The sequence below is a fragment of the Cnephaeus nilssonii genome (genome assembly GCF_951640355.1).
Source record: "Cnephaeus nilssonii genome assembly, chromosome: 8".
NCBI classification, from domain to species: Eukaryota; Metazoa; Chordata; class Mammalia; order Chiroptera; family Vespertilionidae; genus Cnephaeus; species Cnephaeus nilssonii.
In genome coordinates, this window is record NC_137079.1 from 40,862,501 (window position 1) to 40,880,822 (window position 18,322).

The 18,322-nt window shown below is 44.8% G+C and overlaps 1 protein-coding gene across 2 annotated transcripts in view; it reads left to right on the forward strand.

Annotated features, from left to right (window-relative positions):
* Positions 1-17,758, forward strand: part of STK24 (serine/threonine kinase 24) — a 102,356-nt gene extending 84,598 nt beyond the window's left edge. For both annotated transcript variants that reach the window (XM_079779462.1, XM_079779463.1), the window contains exons 6-11: positions 5,621-5,806; positions 8,218-8,363; positions 9,725-9,854; positions 11,052-11,120; positions 12,416-12,552; positions 16,725-17,758. In XM_079779462.1, the coding sequence (XP_079635588.1) occupies positions 5,621-5,806; positions 8,218-8,363; positions 9,725-9,854; positions 11,052-11,120; positions 12,416-12,552; positions 16,725-16,761 (705 nt within the window). In that variant the 3' untranslated portion in view covers positions 16,762-17,758. The remainder of the gene's footprint in view (positions 1-5,620; positions 5,807-8,217; positions 8,364-9,724; positions 9,855-11,051; positions 11,121-12,415; positions 12,553-16,724) is intronic.
* The last annotated feature ends 564 nt before the right edge of the window (positions 17,759-18,322 follow it).

Here is an 18,322-nt window from a genome sequence, read left to right on the forward strand (position 1 = left end):
TGTATTGTCGTCACTTAGGGTCGTGCCACCTAGAACCGTCCACATAGGAAAACATCTGTTCACAAATGTCTGCAGTGCAAAGCACTAGCTTCCATAGCTTTTGACTTGAACTCCTATTGAAATTCCAGTAAGATGGATCTAGACAAAGTCAGGCAACACATGAAGAGATGCAGGCCGTTCCATCTGGGCACACACATACTGATTCGCAAAGGAGGGTCAGGTTGGGAAGAAGAAGGATTTATCTGCCTCACTAGCATCTTCATCTCACCTAACAAAAAGGGGACTAAGTCTTAGTTTTACGTATATATCTACAAGCTTATTTAACACAACCAGTTCTTAAACCAGTGTCTTTGACCCTTTGTCATTTGTCTGGGCTGCTTAGGTGTTCTGTCTGAGATTGCACATGCGGGGCATCTTACTGTCGATCTCAGTTCGTAACTTGAGCTCAGTGTTACTAAGTCATGATAGCCTGTATGTCTGAAGAACCTCCATCATAACTGTTACTGTTATTATTAAGGGGATTTAGGGCAGCTTCGTTTGTTTAAGAAGTCCTGAGACTTTGAAGATGGTGCTAAGGCAGAAAACTCTGCTCTCTGCCAAGGAAGCTTTTGCCTTCCTTGTTAGAGCAAGGTCTTGGGCTGTAGAACTTTCACACCCCCCTTCCTTTGTAAGGTTATTACGATGGTATGTCAGGAAATGGATTGGACTTGGGTAAAAACTTTGCCTGTTTCATGTCCTTTTCTCTGTACTCATTCATTCGATCTTCACTGTAGTTGTACCCAGTGCTGTGCTAAATAATTTACATCTTCAGTGAGTAATGGCAGTACCGGGTGTCAGGTGCCCTAACAGGTAAGCGGGAGTGCAGGGGGGCTGAGTGGGGGACATCAGAACGAGCTGAGCAAGGAGTCAGACATAGGGCTTTTCAGCCCCTCAAAGATAAGGGAAGGGTATTTGGCCCAAGTCCATGTAGGAAAGGGCAGGACATTTATATTTGGATTGTGCATTGTGGTGAAGAATGTGCTAGGGGATGAGGCCAGACAATGTGACTTGCCTGTTAAGTGAAACGAATCCTGTAGACACTGAGAGGCCAGTGTCAGTATTCTCCTGTAAGTAACTCTTCCCATTTTGGTCTCAAAAGCAGTACATACTCTTTAATCTGGAAAATACAGGGGGAAAAAGGAGATGAAAAGAGAACCATCTGTAGCCCTACCACCCAAGCACAAGCTACCTCATTTTGGTATCCAGTCATCTCTGACATAACCGTTGGCAGTCTGACCATGGTGAAAAGTGGAAATGGGTGATGTATTGAAGGGAAAAGTAAAATTGTTAAAGATGAGGGAAAACACGGTGGTTGCTGGAGTCTGCAATTGGCCCGTCCACCGCAGTGCAGGACTGGCCCTCCCCGACCTGATGCTGAGCCACCGGCCTCCCCGGCCCTGTGCAGGATCAGGACTTGCCCACAGACCCTGCTGTAAGGAGCCCTGGAGGTGGGGGAAGGATGGGAGTGGGAACAGCATCTAACAGCAGGCTTTATTTTAGCACGTAGTCACGATGGCGCCTTTTTGGATCAATCATGTAATTGCTGTGTAGCGCAAGTGATCTTTACACCTCTAGATTCTGCTTATAAAAGTGTACCTTAATATTGTATCTAATGAAGTAAATCATTTATATTAAATCCATTTGGATCTATTTGTTGACTGGTTATAACTGTGATTTGGGTTTTCCAGGGTTTTCCCCCTCTTCCTCTTGATTATAGAGTTGACTGTGGTTCCTTCTAGAATATTTTCTATGCACTATTTTTTATGCTACTTAAATTGCATTGTCTGCAGATTTGTAGCCAGCTTACTTCTACTTAAAGATTGCAGTGATTGGTATTGCAGGGATTTAGAACGTTGCATATTGGTACCCACTCAACCTGTAGCCCCATTGAGAAAGAATCCTTGGTCATCAGCAACAGTTACTCTGTGTTGTCACCTAGGATTGTGCCACCTAGAACCGTTCACGTAGGAAAACATCTGTTTACAAATGTCTACAGTGCAAAGCACTAGCCCCTCACAGCTTTTGACTTGAACTCACATTGAAAATCCTGTTTGTTTTCTTTTTTAAAATTTATTTTCTTTATTGATTAAGTCACTACATATGAGTTCCCCTGGTGTCTGTGTCCATTGGTTAGGTCTATATGCATGCATACAAGTCCTTTGGTTGATCTCTTTTCCCCACCCCCTTCCCTCTGAGATTTGATGGTCTCAGTGATGCTTCTCTGTCTCTGGATCTGTTTTTGTTCATCACTTTAAGTTGTTTATTATATTCCACAAATGAGTGAGATCATATGATATTTATCTTTCTCCAACTGACGTATTTTGCTTAGCATAATGCTCTCTAGGTCCATCCAGCTGTTGCAAATGGTAGGAGTTCCTTTCTTTTTACCGCAGCATAGTATTCCATTGTGTAGATGTACCACAGTTTTTTAATCCACTCATCTGCTGATGGGCACTTAGGCTGTTCCCAAATCTTAGCTATTGTAAATTGTGCTGCTATGAACATAGGGGTGCATATATCCTTTCTGATTGATGTTTCTAGTTTCTTTGGATAACGAGTCTCTTCTTATACTTGAATTTAATTGCTTTGGAAATGTCTGTCCTTCCCCCACATAACATATTTTAAAACATAGACACATGTTGTACATCTGATGCCATATTTCCTAGGTACAGTCATAAGACAAACTCAGTTGCATGTATGATTCCCAATCGGCGTCATCATTGTTGAGTGCGTGGTACTTCAATAAGTTAATGTGCCACATCAGCTTAGTCATTCTTAAGGCTTAGTGTAAGTAAAGCTGCCATTGAATATTTTTGGCAGCATATGCTATTTTCTAAATCTAAAATGTACTTATTTAGGATAGATTCCTAGAAGTGGAATTAATTGGTTTTAACAAGTTTGGATATTTTTATGGCTTTTGAAACATGATGCCAAATTGCTTGCTGTTCGTTCGAGTGCCAGTCAAGGTTTCCAAGTCAGTCAGGAGTGTGTTCGATGTCTGCAGAGGGAGCCTGCTGTCAGGAAGACACTTGAGGAGCCCCCGACAGAAGTCCCAGGAGAGGGAGCTCTGAACTAAGCCAGGCAGGAGGGCTGACGGGGCGACCCAGGGCGCCAAGATGTCAGGAGCCACACACCCGGCACTTGGTGATGTAGGAGGATATAGAGAAGGGTCCCGAGAGGCTGGGGTGACACTCCAGTTCCTGGCTAGGCTGGCTGCCTTGGAGGTTGGCATGTGTTTTGTCTTGACAAGGCTGTGCTGGCTACTCCCGGGGGAGCAGGTGAGTGATGCCCTGCTCTCCTCTGGAGTCTCGGCTGCGTAACAGGTGGGGCTGGGATGCTGTTTCCTTGGTTAACGTCGGTTGGTCCATCCTGGCAGGTGGGAGGGGTGCCAGGTCCTCAAAGTCTTCCTGCCTGTTTGGGTATTGTCTGGCGTGGTGCCCAATAGCAAGCCCTCGGACCACAGGGAAATGAGTGCCCACTCATCTGTGACGAACTGCCAGCAGACACGCCACCGGCTGGGGCCTTCTAGCTACGGAGTGGTTTTAAGTGGTACTGGGTGCGGAGGGGTCTGGAGGTACATCGTCTGGACAAAGGTCCTGCATCCACACTCGGTGGGAGGCAGGCTGAGTAGCAGGCTTTGCCAACAGCAGCAGCTCTGGTGAAATCCAGGGCGGGTGGAGTAGCAACGGATGGGAGCCATGCGGACTTTAGGAAGGACCCTGTTGAGTAGAGGGGTTACTGTGGCAGGGGAGTCGTGCTGTCTGTCCTCGCTGCCTCCTCTGCTCATGCACGCTGCCCTCACTCCTGGTACCTGCACATGAGGCAGGCCCTCCTGCCGCTCCAGTTATGGGTGCTCACTACAGGCACCCATCTTCCTCCTCCTGGGAGAGAGGGACTCTCGAATAAGTCACATTTTGCTGATTTTAAAAATAATACACAGGTAAGATAAAGCCAAGGGCAGGTTACAGATAGAAGGAAAACAGGCATATTGCTCCTGATACTGGTTCATCTAGACCTTTAGTAAAATGTACAAAGAATTTAGAGCAAGGCTTGCTTATTCCTGCCTTTCCTGAGAACAGGGGAATATGAAGTATGTGCTAGGCCTGGTATATATGTGCCAGGGAGATGGTAGTGAGGGTTTCTCATACTCTATAGGATTGCGGGAACATGGCTGATGAAACCTTTCCAAGTAGTTAAAGGTGAAAAATGTCTGGGTCCTGACCTGAATGGGCCTTCAGGCTTTCTGTCTCCTTGCTATAGGGTAATTGTGAGAGAGATATAGGTTCTCACTTAATTGCCTGGGGTTATGGTGGGTTTACAGTGCAGTGACAAGAGCAGAGAAGCCATACTAAGACTGAGTACAGTGGAGGGCTTGGCCTCCATCCCCTGCAAGGTCACAAGCGCGGGCTGGGCAAGGGGAGGATCAGGCATCTGGACACTGGATGCCCCCACATGGCACCCCCTAACTCCTCCCAACAGTGAATCTAATCAAGCCTCCAGACTTAAAGAACCCATTGGGTATTTGACAGGAAATCCAGGAGTAGAACACATTAAATGACACCAGGAAGAAACCAGACAAATCCAGAATTGGGGCCTATTTCTTCCTCAAGTCAGTGAACAGGGAGAGGAGGGCGTGAACTGTTACAGGTTAAAGGAGCCTTAGGCCACCTAACAATCAGTTGTAGCATCTGGGCCTTGTTTGGATCCTGATTCAAATAAATCAACCATGAAAAGACTTTTGAACAGTTGAGAAAATTATTACATGATGTTAAATTATTACATAGTATTGAATTATTATATGATAAGGAGTTATTGTTAATTTTAAATGTTGATAGTAGTAAAAAGTCCTTAAATTGGTAAACTGAGGTATTCAAGGAAAATGTCATGATGTTTTTTATCTGCTATATACTATGGTGAATAATAGCTAAAACTTACGGTGCTAATGATTATTGAATTCATATGCTAGGTAAATGGGGTGCATTGTACAAGTATTTTCCACTTCTTTGTGTGTTTGAACATAAGTTCTGAGTACTGTGTTAGGCACCTTGCATAGCCACTTGTTATTATTCCTGTTTTACAGATGAGGGAACTAGGCTCAGAGGTTAGATCTTTGTCTGAGGTCATGAGACTCTGCTGGTAGAGCTAGCACTTACTCCGAGCATTATGTTAGTCCTGAGCACTGCCTGACTGGCAAACACACCTCACTCCCCCATCTGCCCTCTCTGCTCTCCTCTGACTACCTCCTGTTGACTGCCTCAGGGCCTCAGTTGACATTGAACGCATTATACCTCCAACAGCAAGTGGAGTACTAACAAGTGGAGTAAAACAGCAAGTGGAGTTTTAAGGAGTACTCATAAAAGCCACCTTCAGTACAGAGATAGAAGCTGTTTTGTGTATTATTTTCTCCTGTGTGTTGCTTATTTTGAAATTAATCCAAAGGCTTATCTTTCTTATTTTTAGTTAAAGACGTTTTCAAAACCTTAAAAGTTCGAGATGTATTCTCTCTCCCCCACCCCCTGAAGTATATTTATTTGAATTTACTCCTGCTTGGTGGTTCTCTAACGATGCTTTTTTGTTGCAGGCAGATATCTGGTCCCTGGGCATAACAGCTATAGAGCTTGCAAAAGGGGAACCACCTCATTCTGAGCTGCACCCCATGAAGGTTTTATTCCTCATTCCAAAGAACAACCCTCCGACGCTGGAAGGAAACTACAGCAAGCCCCTCAAGGAGTTTGTGGAGGCCTGTCTGAACAAGGAGCCGAGCTTTGTGAGTTTCAGATCAGAATGGCCCACATCTCTTCATGCGTGGCCCGACGTGGTCTAAATCCATCTTATTGGTATTTCTTTTATCACTAATGTCAGCTGTCTTCACAGTCTCGTTTGTTTTCTTTTTCTACATGGGTATGATTGATTTCTTTGCATTGAACATATGTTGTTATTATTTTATCTTTGAAGGATAAAATTTTTTTTTTTAGCATCTCATACCTCATTGAGCTTGGAGACTATTCTCCTTAATATTATATGTGTAATAATAAGTTTTTCATTTTATAGTGGTAGGTCAGGCTATAAATTATTAAGCTATTTTTAATAATCGCAAAGTCTGGCCTGAAAAATAATGGCAAAATAATTTTTAAAGTAAATGTTTTCAGTTTCTACTTGGCATGTGTCAGGAAAGAAAGGCAAATAAAATATAAGTGAACCACCCACTTTGCCCCAACCCCCTTCTTTATGTTTGATGGGCTCTGGCAGAGCCGTGTAGCGGTACGACTACATAGCTTCAGCCTAATTTACTCTCTGAATTAGGACATTGTTTTGAAAGTTACCTGTATATTTTGGTGTTGTGTATAGCACCATATGTCCTTGTTTTGTCTGTGAACTTTCCAGCAGGGTTAGCTGGAACCTCCTCTTCTGTTCATGAACTCTTATCTAAAAATGGGTGATGAGTTTTACAAGAGCACCGTGGTTTTCTAATATGATGCCAGTTTTGGTAAAGGAATTGGATGGCGAGTGCAACCTATTCTGAGATCCTCAAGGGGTTGCAAAGTACACCAACCATCGGTGTGGGGCTGCTGTTCTCCATTGCCACAATGCTCTGAAATTTACATCATGCTGTTAGTTCCTAGTCACAAGGTACCAGTACCCAGAAGTTACACCCACACACATCTATATCTTTCCATTAAAAACGTACTTCCAGCCCAGCCGGTGTGCCTCAGTGGTTGAGCGTCGACCTATGAACCAGGAGGTCACGGTTTGATTCCTGGACAGGGCACATGCCCAGGTTGCAGGCTTGATCCCCTGAAGGGGTGTGCAGGAGGCAGCCAATCGATGAGTCTCTCTCTCCCTCTCCCTTCCTCTCTGAAATCAATACAAATATATTTTAAAAAACAACAAAAACCCATACTTCCAGTATTGGCTTGCTTGCCAGTGTACGTATCTCCACCCCGGCCTTGACCCCAGATGCACTGAGAGAAGGATGAGAAACTGAGAATGCAAGCACTTCTGAGATGCTTGGAGTTTCACAGTCCTGTGGACAGGGAGTGAGAAATACCCGAGGTGACCCACGTTTTTCACAAGCTTAAATTTGAGAAACATGCCTGGCTCTTGTTAGTAAAGCTTTAGAAACTCAGAGTAAGCGGCAGCGCAGTCTGACTCGTGTTGTTTGTATATTCCCCCTGCCTGCTCCAATTTGGGCTTCACTCAGCTGCCTTGGGAAGCATGTTCCCTGTAATTGGTTTTGCCAACCTCAAGGGCAGAGCAGTTGGCCACGGTCAAAGCACGCTGTCTGTCTGTGGCCACCCTGAGCCCAGGGCCTGGATGAAGTCCTCACTGGACCACAAGGAAAGAGGCAGACTTGGGAAACCAGCATTTCTAAGTTGGGGCTGGATGACTGAGAACTCAGGTACTCTTTGAGCAACTAAGAAAAAGGAATCTCCTGGCTCCTTTGTAGTTTCTTCTAGATGGATCCAAATGAACATGTTTCTTATTTTGGGGGTTGGAGCCAAATATTAATATAGTAAGTTAACAAGGTAATACGAAACATGTTTTCTCTCTTGCCAGCATTTGCAATAAAATGTTTTATAGAACCTAGGAGGCATATTCTAGCTCTTTTGGATGATTTCTGTGAAATTCTCTGGAGCATTTTCTAGGTAAATTGGGTGGTTTTCTGAGAATTTAACATTAGATACTAAATGCTACTGTACACAGAGTCCCACCCACGGGTACTGAATGGCTTATTCTTTGAATAGGTCTTAGGGGGAAAAACTTTGAAGTAGAACTTGCTCTTTAGGTATTAATGTGGTTGTTTGACTTCTTTTTTTTTTTTAATCCTCACCTGAGAATATTTTTTCCATTGATTAATAGAGTGGAAGGGAGGGAGGGAGGGAGAAAGGGAGGGGGAGAGAGAGAGAAAGAGAGAAAGACATCAATTGGTTGCCTCCCGCAGGCGCCCGCACCGGGGCTAGGGAACCTACAACTGAGAAGTATGTGCCCTTGACCGGGAATTGAACCCTTGACCCTTGGTTGCAAGGGCCGACACTGTAATCCCTGAGCGAGCCAAACCAGCCAAGGCTGTTTGGCCTTTTGAGGCAGAAGTCTAACCTTTGGGGTAGAATCAAGTGGAATGCAGGGACTTCATCTCGTGCTTTTTCTGTTTTCATTGTTTGGTGGTTTGTTTCCCAGAGACCCACTGCAAAGGAGTTACTGAAACACAAGTTTATAATACGCAACGCGAAGAAAACATCCTACCTGACGGAGCTAATCGACAGGTACAAGCGGTGGAAGGCCGAGCAGAGCCATGAAGACTCCAGCTCAGAAGACTCTGACACGTAAGTCTGCCCCGCCCGAGTCGTTCGAGTGTGTGCGAGCCAGAGCATGCACCCCTGACTGCACTGTGCCTGAGAGTGTTGTGTTTATTCTAGTCTTTTCTTTGGGGTGAGCTATGGGTTCCTCTCCTTTTATTTTTTCTTAAAGACAATCCAGGTTGATGGTTCTCCTCGTGTTACGGAGTTTTCCTGCATAAAGCCTGAGTGATAAAACTGCGTAAACGGAACTTGACCTGGTTTCTTTTTCTTTTGTTAAACCTCATGCTCTTAAAACACTGAGCAGATGAAACTGCTTTAAATACATATTTTAAGAAGATACGAATGTATGTTTTTGTGATTCTGTGTTGTGTTCTGGTAGAGGCTTCGCACTGTAACAGCGCTGTACCAGGAAGCTACTAAAAACCCGTGTCGAGTTAAGCACCTAGGAATTCCGTTAGCTGAGGATGAATTGGGTGGAGGGCCATTTCAGGGAAAGCTGGGCTCATGGCTCTGACATAAAGGGGAAAGGAATCCGAATGTCTGGGGATGAGAACAAGTGTTTTCTGAAGGTCTTCAGGCTATTCCATTATAAAGCCAGGAGTGAGAACCACGGATCAGGAATTGTTGAGCTCTAGACGTTGAGAAATTAGGGTGGTAGCACTGGGGATGGAAAGATGAACGTGGAGTCTGGCCATGGCTTTGGGGAAGGGAGGAGACGGTCCAGACTTCAGCATGTGGCGGGTGCCGCTGAGATGGGGACACTGGAGAAGATCTGGGGAGGAAACCGAGTTTGTGTGGGACGTGTTCAAGTTGCTGATAGGATGTCCGAGAGGGTGTGTCCAGTTGAGCATGGCATTGAGGTTTGAGTTTGGGGGAGATGTCTTGGCAGATGGTACAGATTTAGAGTCACCGTGGTCATTGGAGCCATGAGAACAAATGGTGTCCCTCCCGGCATGTCTGCAGAGTGAGAAGGGCCCTGCGGCCCAGCACCAAATCTTAGGAAATGCCAGCGTAAAGGCTGAGCCTGTGGGTCAGAAGAAATTCAGTTTGTCCCATTTGGGAAGAGATGCTGCTTTCATTTGAGGAGGAGGGGGGATGGGAAGGCGTGGATGCAGCAGGCATTGTGGGAAGTTGTGGGGATCACACACTGATGGTCTCTCTTCTCTGAGTTGGGAGGCAGGCTTGTCTTATGAAGCCCAAGAGGGACTGGAAGGGGTGGGGAGTGGGAAGAGTGGAAATTGGTGTGGGGTGTGAGGGTGAGACGGAGAAGGCATGCGTGGGAAGCTGGGCAGCCTAAGTGCTCAGTTGGGGTTGGAGAGGCCACCTGTGGGGTCTTAGCCCCGCAGAGCAGCTCATCACGGGTCCTCCTGGATTTCTGTGTTAAGGGAAACGGACACGGATGGTCAAGCATCTGGAGGCAGCGACTCTAGCGACTGGATCTTCACGATCCGAGAGAAAGATCCAAAGAGTCTTGAGAATGGAACTCTTCAGCCATCGGATTTAGACAGAAATAAGGTATGTTTGCTGGTATGAGAGGGACCAACACTTGTCACCAGTCAGCAGCATTTTCAGTCACCTTTCTGTCAGGGTGAGGTGGCCCCTCATGGCGGCCTGCTTTGGAGTTTTGCTGACGGTGAATTGGCAGAGCAGGAGATTTTGTTCGGCTGATTACTCAAAGTCAGACCTACAATGCTGACTTCTGCTCTCTGTAGGCCTGCCCTTCTGTGGAATCAGCATTTCCTGATGCTTGAATATACAGTGGGAATTACGGGGTGCGGGAGTGGGTGAGGTTTGAAATGACTTTATAGCTCTCTTGACAGGACTGTCTCTATTTTGCATATATGGTTATTCATGTAAGCTACTAGAATTTTGGAATAAGTTTTATTAAAAGTCATTAAAACCACAGTAGCATATCACCTCACACTTGTAAAATGACTATATTCAACAAACAACAAGTGCTGGTAAGGATGTGCAGAAAAGGGAACCCTCGTGCACTGTTGGTGGGAATGCAGACTGGTGCAGCCACTGTGGAAAACAGTATGGAGGTTTCTCAAAAAATTAAAATAGAACTACCATAAGATCTAGTAGTTCCACTTCTGAGTATTTATCTGAAGAAATCCAAAACACTAATTTGAAAGAATATATGTACTCCTATATTCATTGCAGCATTATTTACAATAGGCAAGATATGAAAGCAACTTATGTGCCCATCAGTAGATAAATGGATAAAGATGTGGTACATTTATACAATGGACTATATTACTAAGTCATAAAAAAAGAATGAAATCTTACCATTTGTGACAACATGGATGGACCTAGAGGGTATTTATGCTGAATTAAATAAGTCAGACAGAGAAAGACAAACACCATATGATTTCACTTACATGTGGAATATAAAAGTAAATAAATGAACAAAAGAGAAACTCATAGAACAATTGATGGTTGCCAGATAGAAGGAGGGCTGGAGGACTGAGTGAAAAGGTGAAGGGATCAAGAAGTACAAACTGGAAGAACCAATAGTCCCGGGGATGGAGAGCACATAGGGAATATAGTCACTCATGTATTTGCTGTGGATGGTGTCAGATGGGTGCTAGACTTATCTGGGGGAGCACTTCATAAACTACATTATACTTGGGTAGCACCTGTCTGAAGTTTATTGAATTTTTGTAAATGTCAAATATTTCTAATTACCTTTTTTTTTTCTTCCCCAAGATGAAAGACATCCCAAAGAGGCCTTTCTCTCAGTGTTTATCTACAATTATTTCTCCTCTGTTTGCGGAGGTAAGATGCCCAGCTGACTTGGGGCAGGGGGTGGGCGTGAGAAGGGAGAGGAAGCAGGGGGAGTGTTGCCAGTGGAATCTGGGAGGTGAGGACCAGCAGGAGGTGCAGGCCAATGCTCTAACCACTGGGCAATGCCAGCCAGGGCCCGTTGCCTTCTTTTGTATGATGTTTGGAAGATTGGTCCTTCTGGTTGTCTAGATGCTCCCTTGCTTTCCTGTGACCCTGCTGTTGTCACTTCTCCAGGATCAAACAGGTGATTAGGGAAAGTGGGGTGTATTTTCTCATTTGTCTGAAGCTGTTTGTTATGGGGCACTCGAAGAAACTATTCTGAAGTCATTATTCAGAATTAGTGAATTAGTCCTGGATGTAATGATTTTCTTTCTGGCTAACCTAAAGGTAAACTCACAGGCCAGGCTTCCCGGGTGTTCTGTATGATCTTTCCCCGGGAGAAGGAGAAACCATTGTTTGCAGAATGAGACTGATGCGGGGAATGGTAGCATGTGTTCATAGGAGCTGGAAAAGCCAAAGCTGTTTTGTAAACTGTTCGTTAAAGATGAAATTGAGGAGGGGACTCCTGACGAGGAGGTCATGTTTTTTCTCTGCTGCTGCACCTGGAGCCTGCACCGAGGGCTCTCAGTCCTGCCCTTGGCTGCGTCTTGCCCTGATCAGCTGCCCTTTTGCATTGCACGTTGTGTCGCATTTCTGAGAGACTGAATGGACCTTACATTGAGGAAGGAGCCTGCAGACTGTAATGGTTCTCATGGGAGCAGAGGTGCCACGAGGGGCATACAGATCCCAGAGTTTAGAGCTAGCACTTATTTACACGAACTAGAATATTTTGAGAAAAGAGGACCAAAAAGACAGTTTGTCAGCATCTAAGAACCAACCTATCAACCGTAGTGAGCTTTGGATTAGATAGCCCGTGTGGGAACTAGCACTGAGTAATTTTGAAATTACTTTTCTGGTATAAGATTGGGTTGAAATGGAAAAAGAAAACGGGACAGCCTGTCATGAACAGATTTGCAAAGGTGCACAGGACGTCAGTTGTCTCTCTGTTCACGCTAGTGCAGGTAGGGGCTCAGGTCTGACTGATGACCTTTCTGTACAGTGTTCTCGGCATCCAAACACTGTTCATTGAGAGGAATGGGAAGTGAACCAGTGGCTGTGCTGGGTCCCTGCCAGGACTCGTGCGGCTGGGGCCATTGTGGTCCACACGTCATGTTCTTCTCTAGAACAGATGCTCCTTGGTTCCTGTGCTCGTGTGTGTCATGCTGTTCATGTTTGTGTCTTTTAAGTTGAAGGAGAAGAGCCAGGCATGTGGTGGTAACATGGGGTCCATAGAAGAACTGCGAGGGGCCATCTACCTGGCGGAAGAGGCGTGCCCCGGGATCTCGGACACCATGGTGGCCCAGCTCGTGCAGCGGCTCCAGAGGTAACTGCCACCAGGCCTGCAGCGAAGCACTGCCTCCGGGCAGGAGAGCCCCACGGAGGTCGCTCCACGCTTGCCCTGTGGCTTCCATGGGCTGGGTGTGGGACCCCTTCAAATGGACCGCTCTGCTACCCTCCCTTTGTCAGCGTGGCACTTGGTTCTTAGTCTGTCCTGTTACCTTCTTGTTCTCAGTTCTGAAAATCATGTGCACGAGGGATATAAATCTGGAAATGACTGGGAAGGACCACAGGACTTCGTGGCACATAAATATCTGTCTGCTCTAATGATGCAGCCTAGTTATACAGTCCTCAGCCATATGTTGGTAATTCTCCATTTGGGTTTAAAGTCAAATGTCCATAAATTCCACAAGTTTGGGCTTGGCGAGTCCAGTGAGAATGGATGCGATCTGTGATTTTCCATGGGAGGCTGTGCTGGTTTTCTACTTGGCCTCTTGTCCTGACCTGTGTGCACCGACTGACCACTGGGGTGCTCCCTGCACCCACCAGTGGCCCTGATTGCCAGCGAGGAATAGTGATCTGGGTCTCCCTACCCACTCTCTTGAACTTGTTTTAGGAGTCTCCTGTGGAGGGGTCACTCTGACTGCCCCAGTCCCCAGCATAAGTACAGTCATTTGGGGGTGTTTAGAGATAACGGAGGTGTGCTGTCCAGCGGCTTGTGGCTCCATCTCTCCTCCACTCCCAAAATCTTCAACACTCCTGAGCATAAGTCATGTCACTGCTTTGACATCCACCTTCCAGGTGACTTTTCCAGGCTACTCAGTCACTTCCAAATGATGGCAGGGCTGGTGACAATCAGGGGCCTTGCAGGTCTCTTCTGAGGGGTCAGCTTGACAGTACGTAAAGAAGTTGGGGTATGTGGGTCCCCTTGGCCACTTCTTAGACGTGATGGAAGGAGCCACCTGATGTCCTGTGAAGAGTCCCTCTAAGGAGGGGCATCCAGAGAAAACCTTAATTCTGACCCTGCAGGTCCATTCTCCTAACTCTCAGGTTCCTTTGTCAAAGACATCCCAACTTTCCAACTTGCTCTAAAGTTTAGGCTAGAGAATTAAGACTTTACTTGGCCACCTTCGATTTTGAGGCAATAGACAGAATTGTTATCTCTGCCCCCGTCCCTTTTGATACTAATGAATTACAGAAATAAAGGAAAACAGAATAAAGAGGTCACTTTATCTTCACACAAGCACTGTTGTTACCATGTCTGTGGGTATCTATCCACCATATGTATGCAGGTAATTTCTAACATAGCTTTGTTCTAACATTCATCGAATGTTTTATCTTGGCATCCCATAAGCTTTTCTCCTATCCTGTATAATAAAAGCGTAGTATGCAGATTGTCCCCTCGACTGGAGTTCATCTGGGCGTTTGACCAGGGGGTGGGGCTGGCTGGAGGAAGGGAGGGAGTATCTGGCTGGATGCCGGCAGCCAGCAGCTGCTAGGGACCCTACCAGTGCATGAATTTCGTGCGCTGGGCCTCTAGTTACTTAATAATGGTCCGTTTTTCTTAATTTCACAAAGAAACTTGGTATCACTTCCCAGCTCATTTTAGTGACATTTACTTCTGATTAAAAAACACCTTTAAATCTTGAACAGATAGAACTAACCCTGAAACCAGTGGCATTATCTTGTTTTGGGTTTTGTTTTCTGCTTTTGTAGTGTCACTTTTTAGGACTGATATTTTCCACATTGTCTCCAATTGCTTGAAATTGTAAGTGATTTATATACATGACTTGATTTCCCTGCAGCTCTAGGGCTCGGGTGGTGGCCTGTGTGTTTAATTGGTCTGTCTCTCAGTTCTCCTTTCTTTAGTTGCTGATATGAGTTAATCTTTACCAGTGCTGTCTAATAGAAAGATAATGTGAGCTATACAGAATTAAAAATTTTCTAGTAGCCACATTAAAAAAAAAGTGAAAAAATAAATAAAAAAATTGTAAAGTCCTGGCCAGGTGGCTCAGTTGGCTGGAGTGTCCTCCTGTACAGCGAAAGGTCTCAGGTTTGATTCCGGTCCATGTGCATACCCAGATTGCTGGTTCAGTCCCTGGTTGGGGTTCATAAGGGAGGCAACCGATCAGTGTTCCTCTTCCTCTCCCCCTCCCTCTCTCTACTAGTAAAATCAATTCGAAAAACATGTCCTCAGGTGAGGATTCAAAAAAAGTAAAAGAGCAAGTGAAATTAGTTTTTAAAATATGTTTTCTTACCCATTGCATCCAAAAATCTCATTTTAACATGTAATCAGTATTAGCATCATCAGTGAGGTATTTCACATTCGTTTCAGTACTAAGTCTTTGCAGTCCAGTGTGTGTTTTACATTTTACACGCAAACTTTCAGGTGCTCAGCAGCCATATATAATGCAAATATAATTGCCCACTGTCCACTTTGTGCTTGAAGTTTTACTTTCCAGTGATGCCTTTGACATGCTGAGTCAGCATTCTTTTTCTTCCCGGACCGGTCTTGCTTGTGTCTCTTTCCTTCGTTGTGTGCGAATCCTGTCTCCTCCTCAGTCATCAGGCGACCCTGCTCCTGGGGTCCTTATCTGCTTCCCCCAGGCCTTGGCTGGCACTGTCCACTTACTCCTCCTGGGATCCCCAAGCTCTTCCTGTGTGTCCCTCACCCAGATGCCGCCAAACCACAGAGGCCCTTGCTCATGCCTCATACTTATTTTATTCCCAGATGCATTAGTCAGTGGATCACCTCAAAAACGAGAACCAGCCTGGCTGGCGTAGCTTAGTGGTTGAGCATCAGCCTATGAACCAGGAGGACACAGTTCGATTCCAGTCAAGGGCACATGCCCAGGTTGCAGGCTCAACCCCCAGTGTGGGGTGTGCAGGAGGCAGCCAGTCAAGGATTCTCTCATCATTGATGTTTCTGTCTCTCTCTCCCTCTCCCTTCCTCTCTGAAATCAATAAAAATATATTTAAAAACAAACAAACAAACAAAAAATGAGAACCGCCTTTTCTAAAGCATTTCAAAGGCTTCCTGTAGGTCTTAGTTGAGTTAACGTGCGGATCCTTTGTGTGGATCCACTCCTCCCAGGACTTCGACATTTATGTTTCTTGAGAAGTGAGCCTTAGGATCTGTGGCTAAAGCATGCCTTTCAGGAGGATCTTGTGGGAGCACTTGTTCTCTGGCAGAGTGCTGAGTATTATAAATGCCTGGGAAGAGGAACTCTAGGTTGGAATACTTACGTAAGTCCCGTCAAACGGGTCCTCAGTCATCTGCTGTGACTGGGTCCGTTTTGAGGTGTCTGAGGGAATCCTGGCCATGAGGGGACCTCGCACCCTCACCGCACCCTTTTTTCTATTCCAAAGCAAGACAATACTGTGGGATTGTTGGAAAATAGAAGAAAGTATACATGATCCCACCACTCTAGCCCATTATCATCATTTTTGGTGCATTGCCTTCCATTATTATAAATGTGTCTTGAACTTACTAATTTTTTACATTTCTGAAAAGTATAGTGCTCACATACTTTTTTGGGCATTCTTTTGTGTTTGGGATAAACAAATTGTAAAACTATGTGTACAATTTTGCGCACTTATTGACTTGTGTATAGATTTCATTGCTTAAATATAATTACAATTTCTAATATGTTCTTTTATTCAGACGCTTTATTTACTTAACCATTTCTCTGTTGTTGGACATCAGAGTGCTTCCCAATTATTGTAATTACAAAAAACCTAGGAGACCATTTCAGGAAGTAGGTTACCTGAGCAAGCCTCAGTTTTTTTGTGGCCAAAAGTGTTTCTTTGCACTGGTCCTCAAACCAGCCATGTTTGTGCATTCCTGGAATCTTACTCTGTCTTTGGTTAATACCGATTTTTCAATCTGATTATAAGTAAATGTGTATCATTTACTGTTTTAGTCATACGGTTTTCTCTCCTGGGAGGCTGAAACACATTCTTACTTTTTATTACATACTTTAGTTCTTTTGTGGCTGAATTTAACTTATCTGAAAAATTTTTGTTGGGATCATGATTTTGTTCATTTTTTATGAATTCTTTATATAATAATCCATTGATAGTTGCTCCATATTTTGATGACTTGGCAGTGTATGAAAATTAATAGGACTTTGGTTATTGTTTGAATTTTTGCAAATTAATTTTTTAATTTTGAGAAATGACATTTGTTTACTTCTATTTCTCTCTGTTTTTTCCTAGATACTCTCTAAGTGGTGGAGGAACTTCGTCCCACTGAACTTCCTTTGGCATTTGGGGTTTTGTTTTTTCTTTCTTCTTCATCCTGCTCCTTTCCAACAGTCAATGAAAGCCTTTGCTGACTCCGCTGAAGAGCTGCACCGAGGGCTGGCCCAGCCGAGGCTGCCCAACCAGGCCTCAGCGTCCTTCCTCGCTGGCCTCGGCCGGATAAGTCTAGATGGGTGGGGAGGGTCAGCTCCTTCCAGCGACCATTTTATTTTATTATTCTTGTTTTTAATTTTAACCATAGTGCACATATCAAGGAAAGTGTCTTTAGAAACAAATACAAACCCTGAAATGTATATTTGGGATTATGATAAGGCAACTGAAGAAATGAAACCTCAGGTATCCTGCTTTAAGTTGTGCTCCCCTCCCTGGGAGACGGAGAATCGCTCTGGTGGCTCAGTGTACAGATTTGTATATAGTGTCATTTTTACGGAAACCCTTTTGGCGTGCATAAGGAATCACTGTGTACAAATTGGCCAAGTGCTTCTGTAGATAATGTCAGTGGAGTAAATATTTGACAGGCCATAACTTGAGTCTATTGCCTTGCCTTTATTACATGTAAATTTTGAATTATGTGACCAGTGATTTGGGTTTTATTTTGTATTTGCAGGGTTTGCCATTAATAATAATTAATGCCCCTCTTAAGGAACACTCCTATTTGTACCTCAACAAATGCAAATTTTCCTCGTTTGCCCTACAACCCTTTTGGTACACTTAGAAGTTGATTTCCTTTTTCATGGATGGTACTATTTCTTAGTGTTTAAATTGGAACATATCTTGTGTCATGAAGCTTTAAATTATTGTTTTAAGTTTCTCCCCAATGAAGTGCTCTCGTCTCACATCCGTTTGGAATCGTTGCACTGCCAGCGCCGCGCCAGCTGTCCGTCCTCCCATCTGACTTTGTTGCACCCGTAGTGGAAGCTGCAGATCGTCTTTCCCACCTCAGATGTCTGGATGCTCACACAAATAAATTTTATAACACTTTCCTTGCATACTCTCTCTGAAACGTGACTTGAGAGGGCAGCGCGCCTGCTGTGTGTGTGTGGTTGTGTGGTGAGATGAGGCATTTTAGAACGCTCTAGGAAGAAGTGCCCAAATTCAAAATGCTGGATGTTCAGGTCAGTTCCCTATGCAACTTTAAAATTAGTCACTGAGAAGATGGGGTTGAGTTCTGCTGATTTGTAAAATTGCGCGCTCTTCCCAGGGACCTCAATTAAGGGTTCTTTTGTTCTCATACAGGAGCCTGTGACTGCTAGCTTGGCAGCCAGGTGTCTACTTTTCTTGGCTTGTGACAGGGTCTTGCTTGCCAATAGGGCATCAATCTCTGGGTTTGTGGTATGGGAGTAGAGTTCTTACAGCAATTCGACTGTCTGACTGAAGTATGCGTGGCACTTTTATATTTTTGATATGAATCATTGTCACCTCTTGTTGGTGTGGCAGTTCTTGAGGGGAAGACAGGACTTTCGGAGGCAAGGGAGTTGCTGGGTAAACTGGGATGGAAGGTCAGGAACCTGTCAGCCTAGTGGCCTTGGAAGTTAACGAGATATGACAGAGGC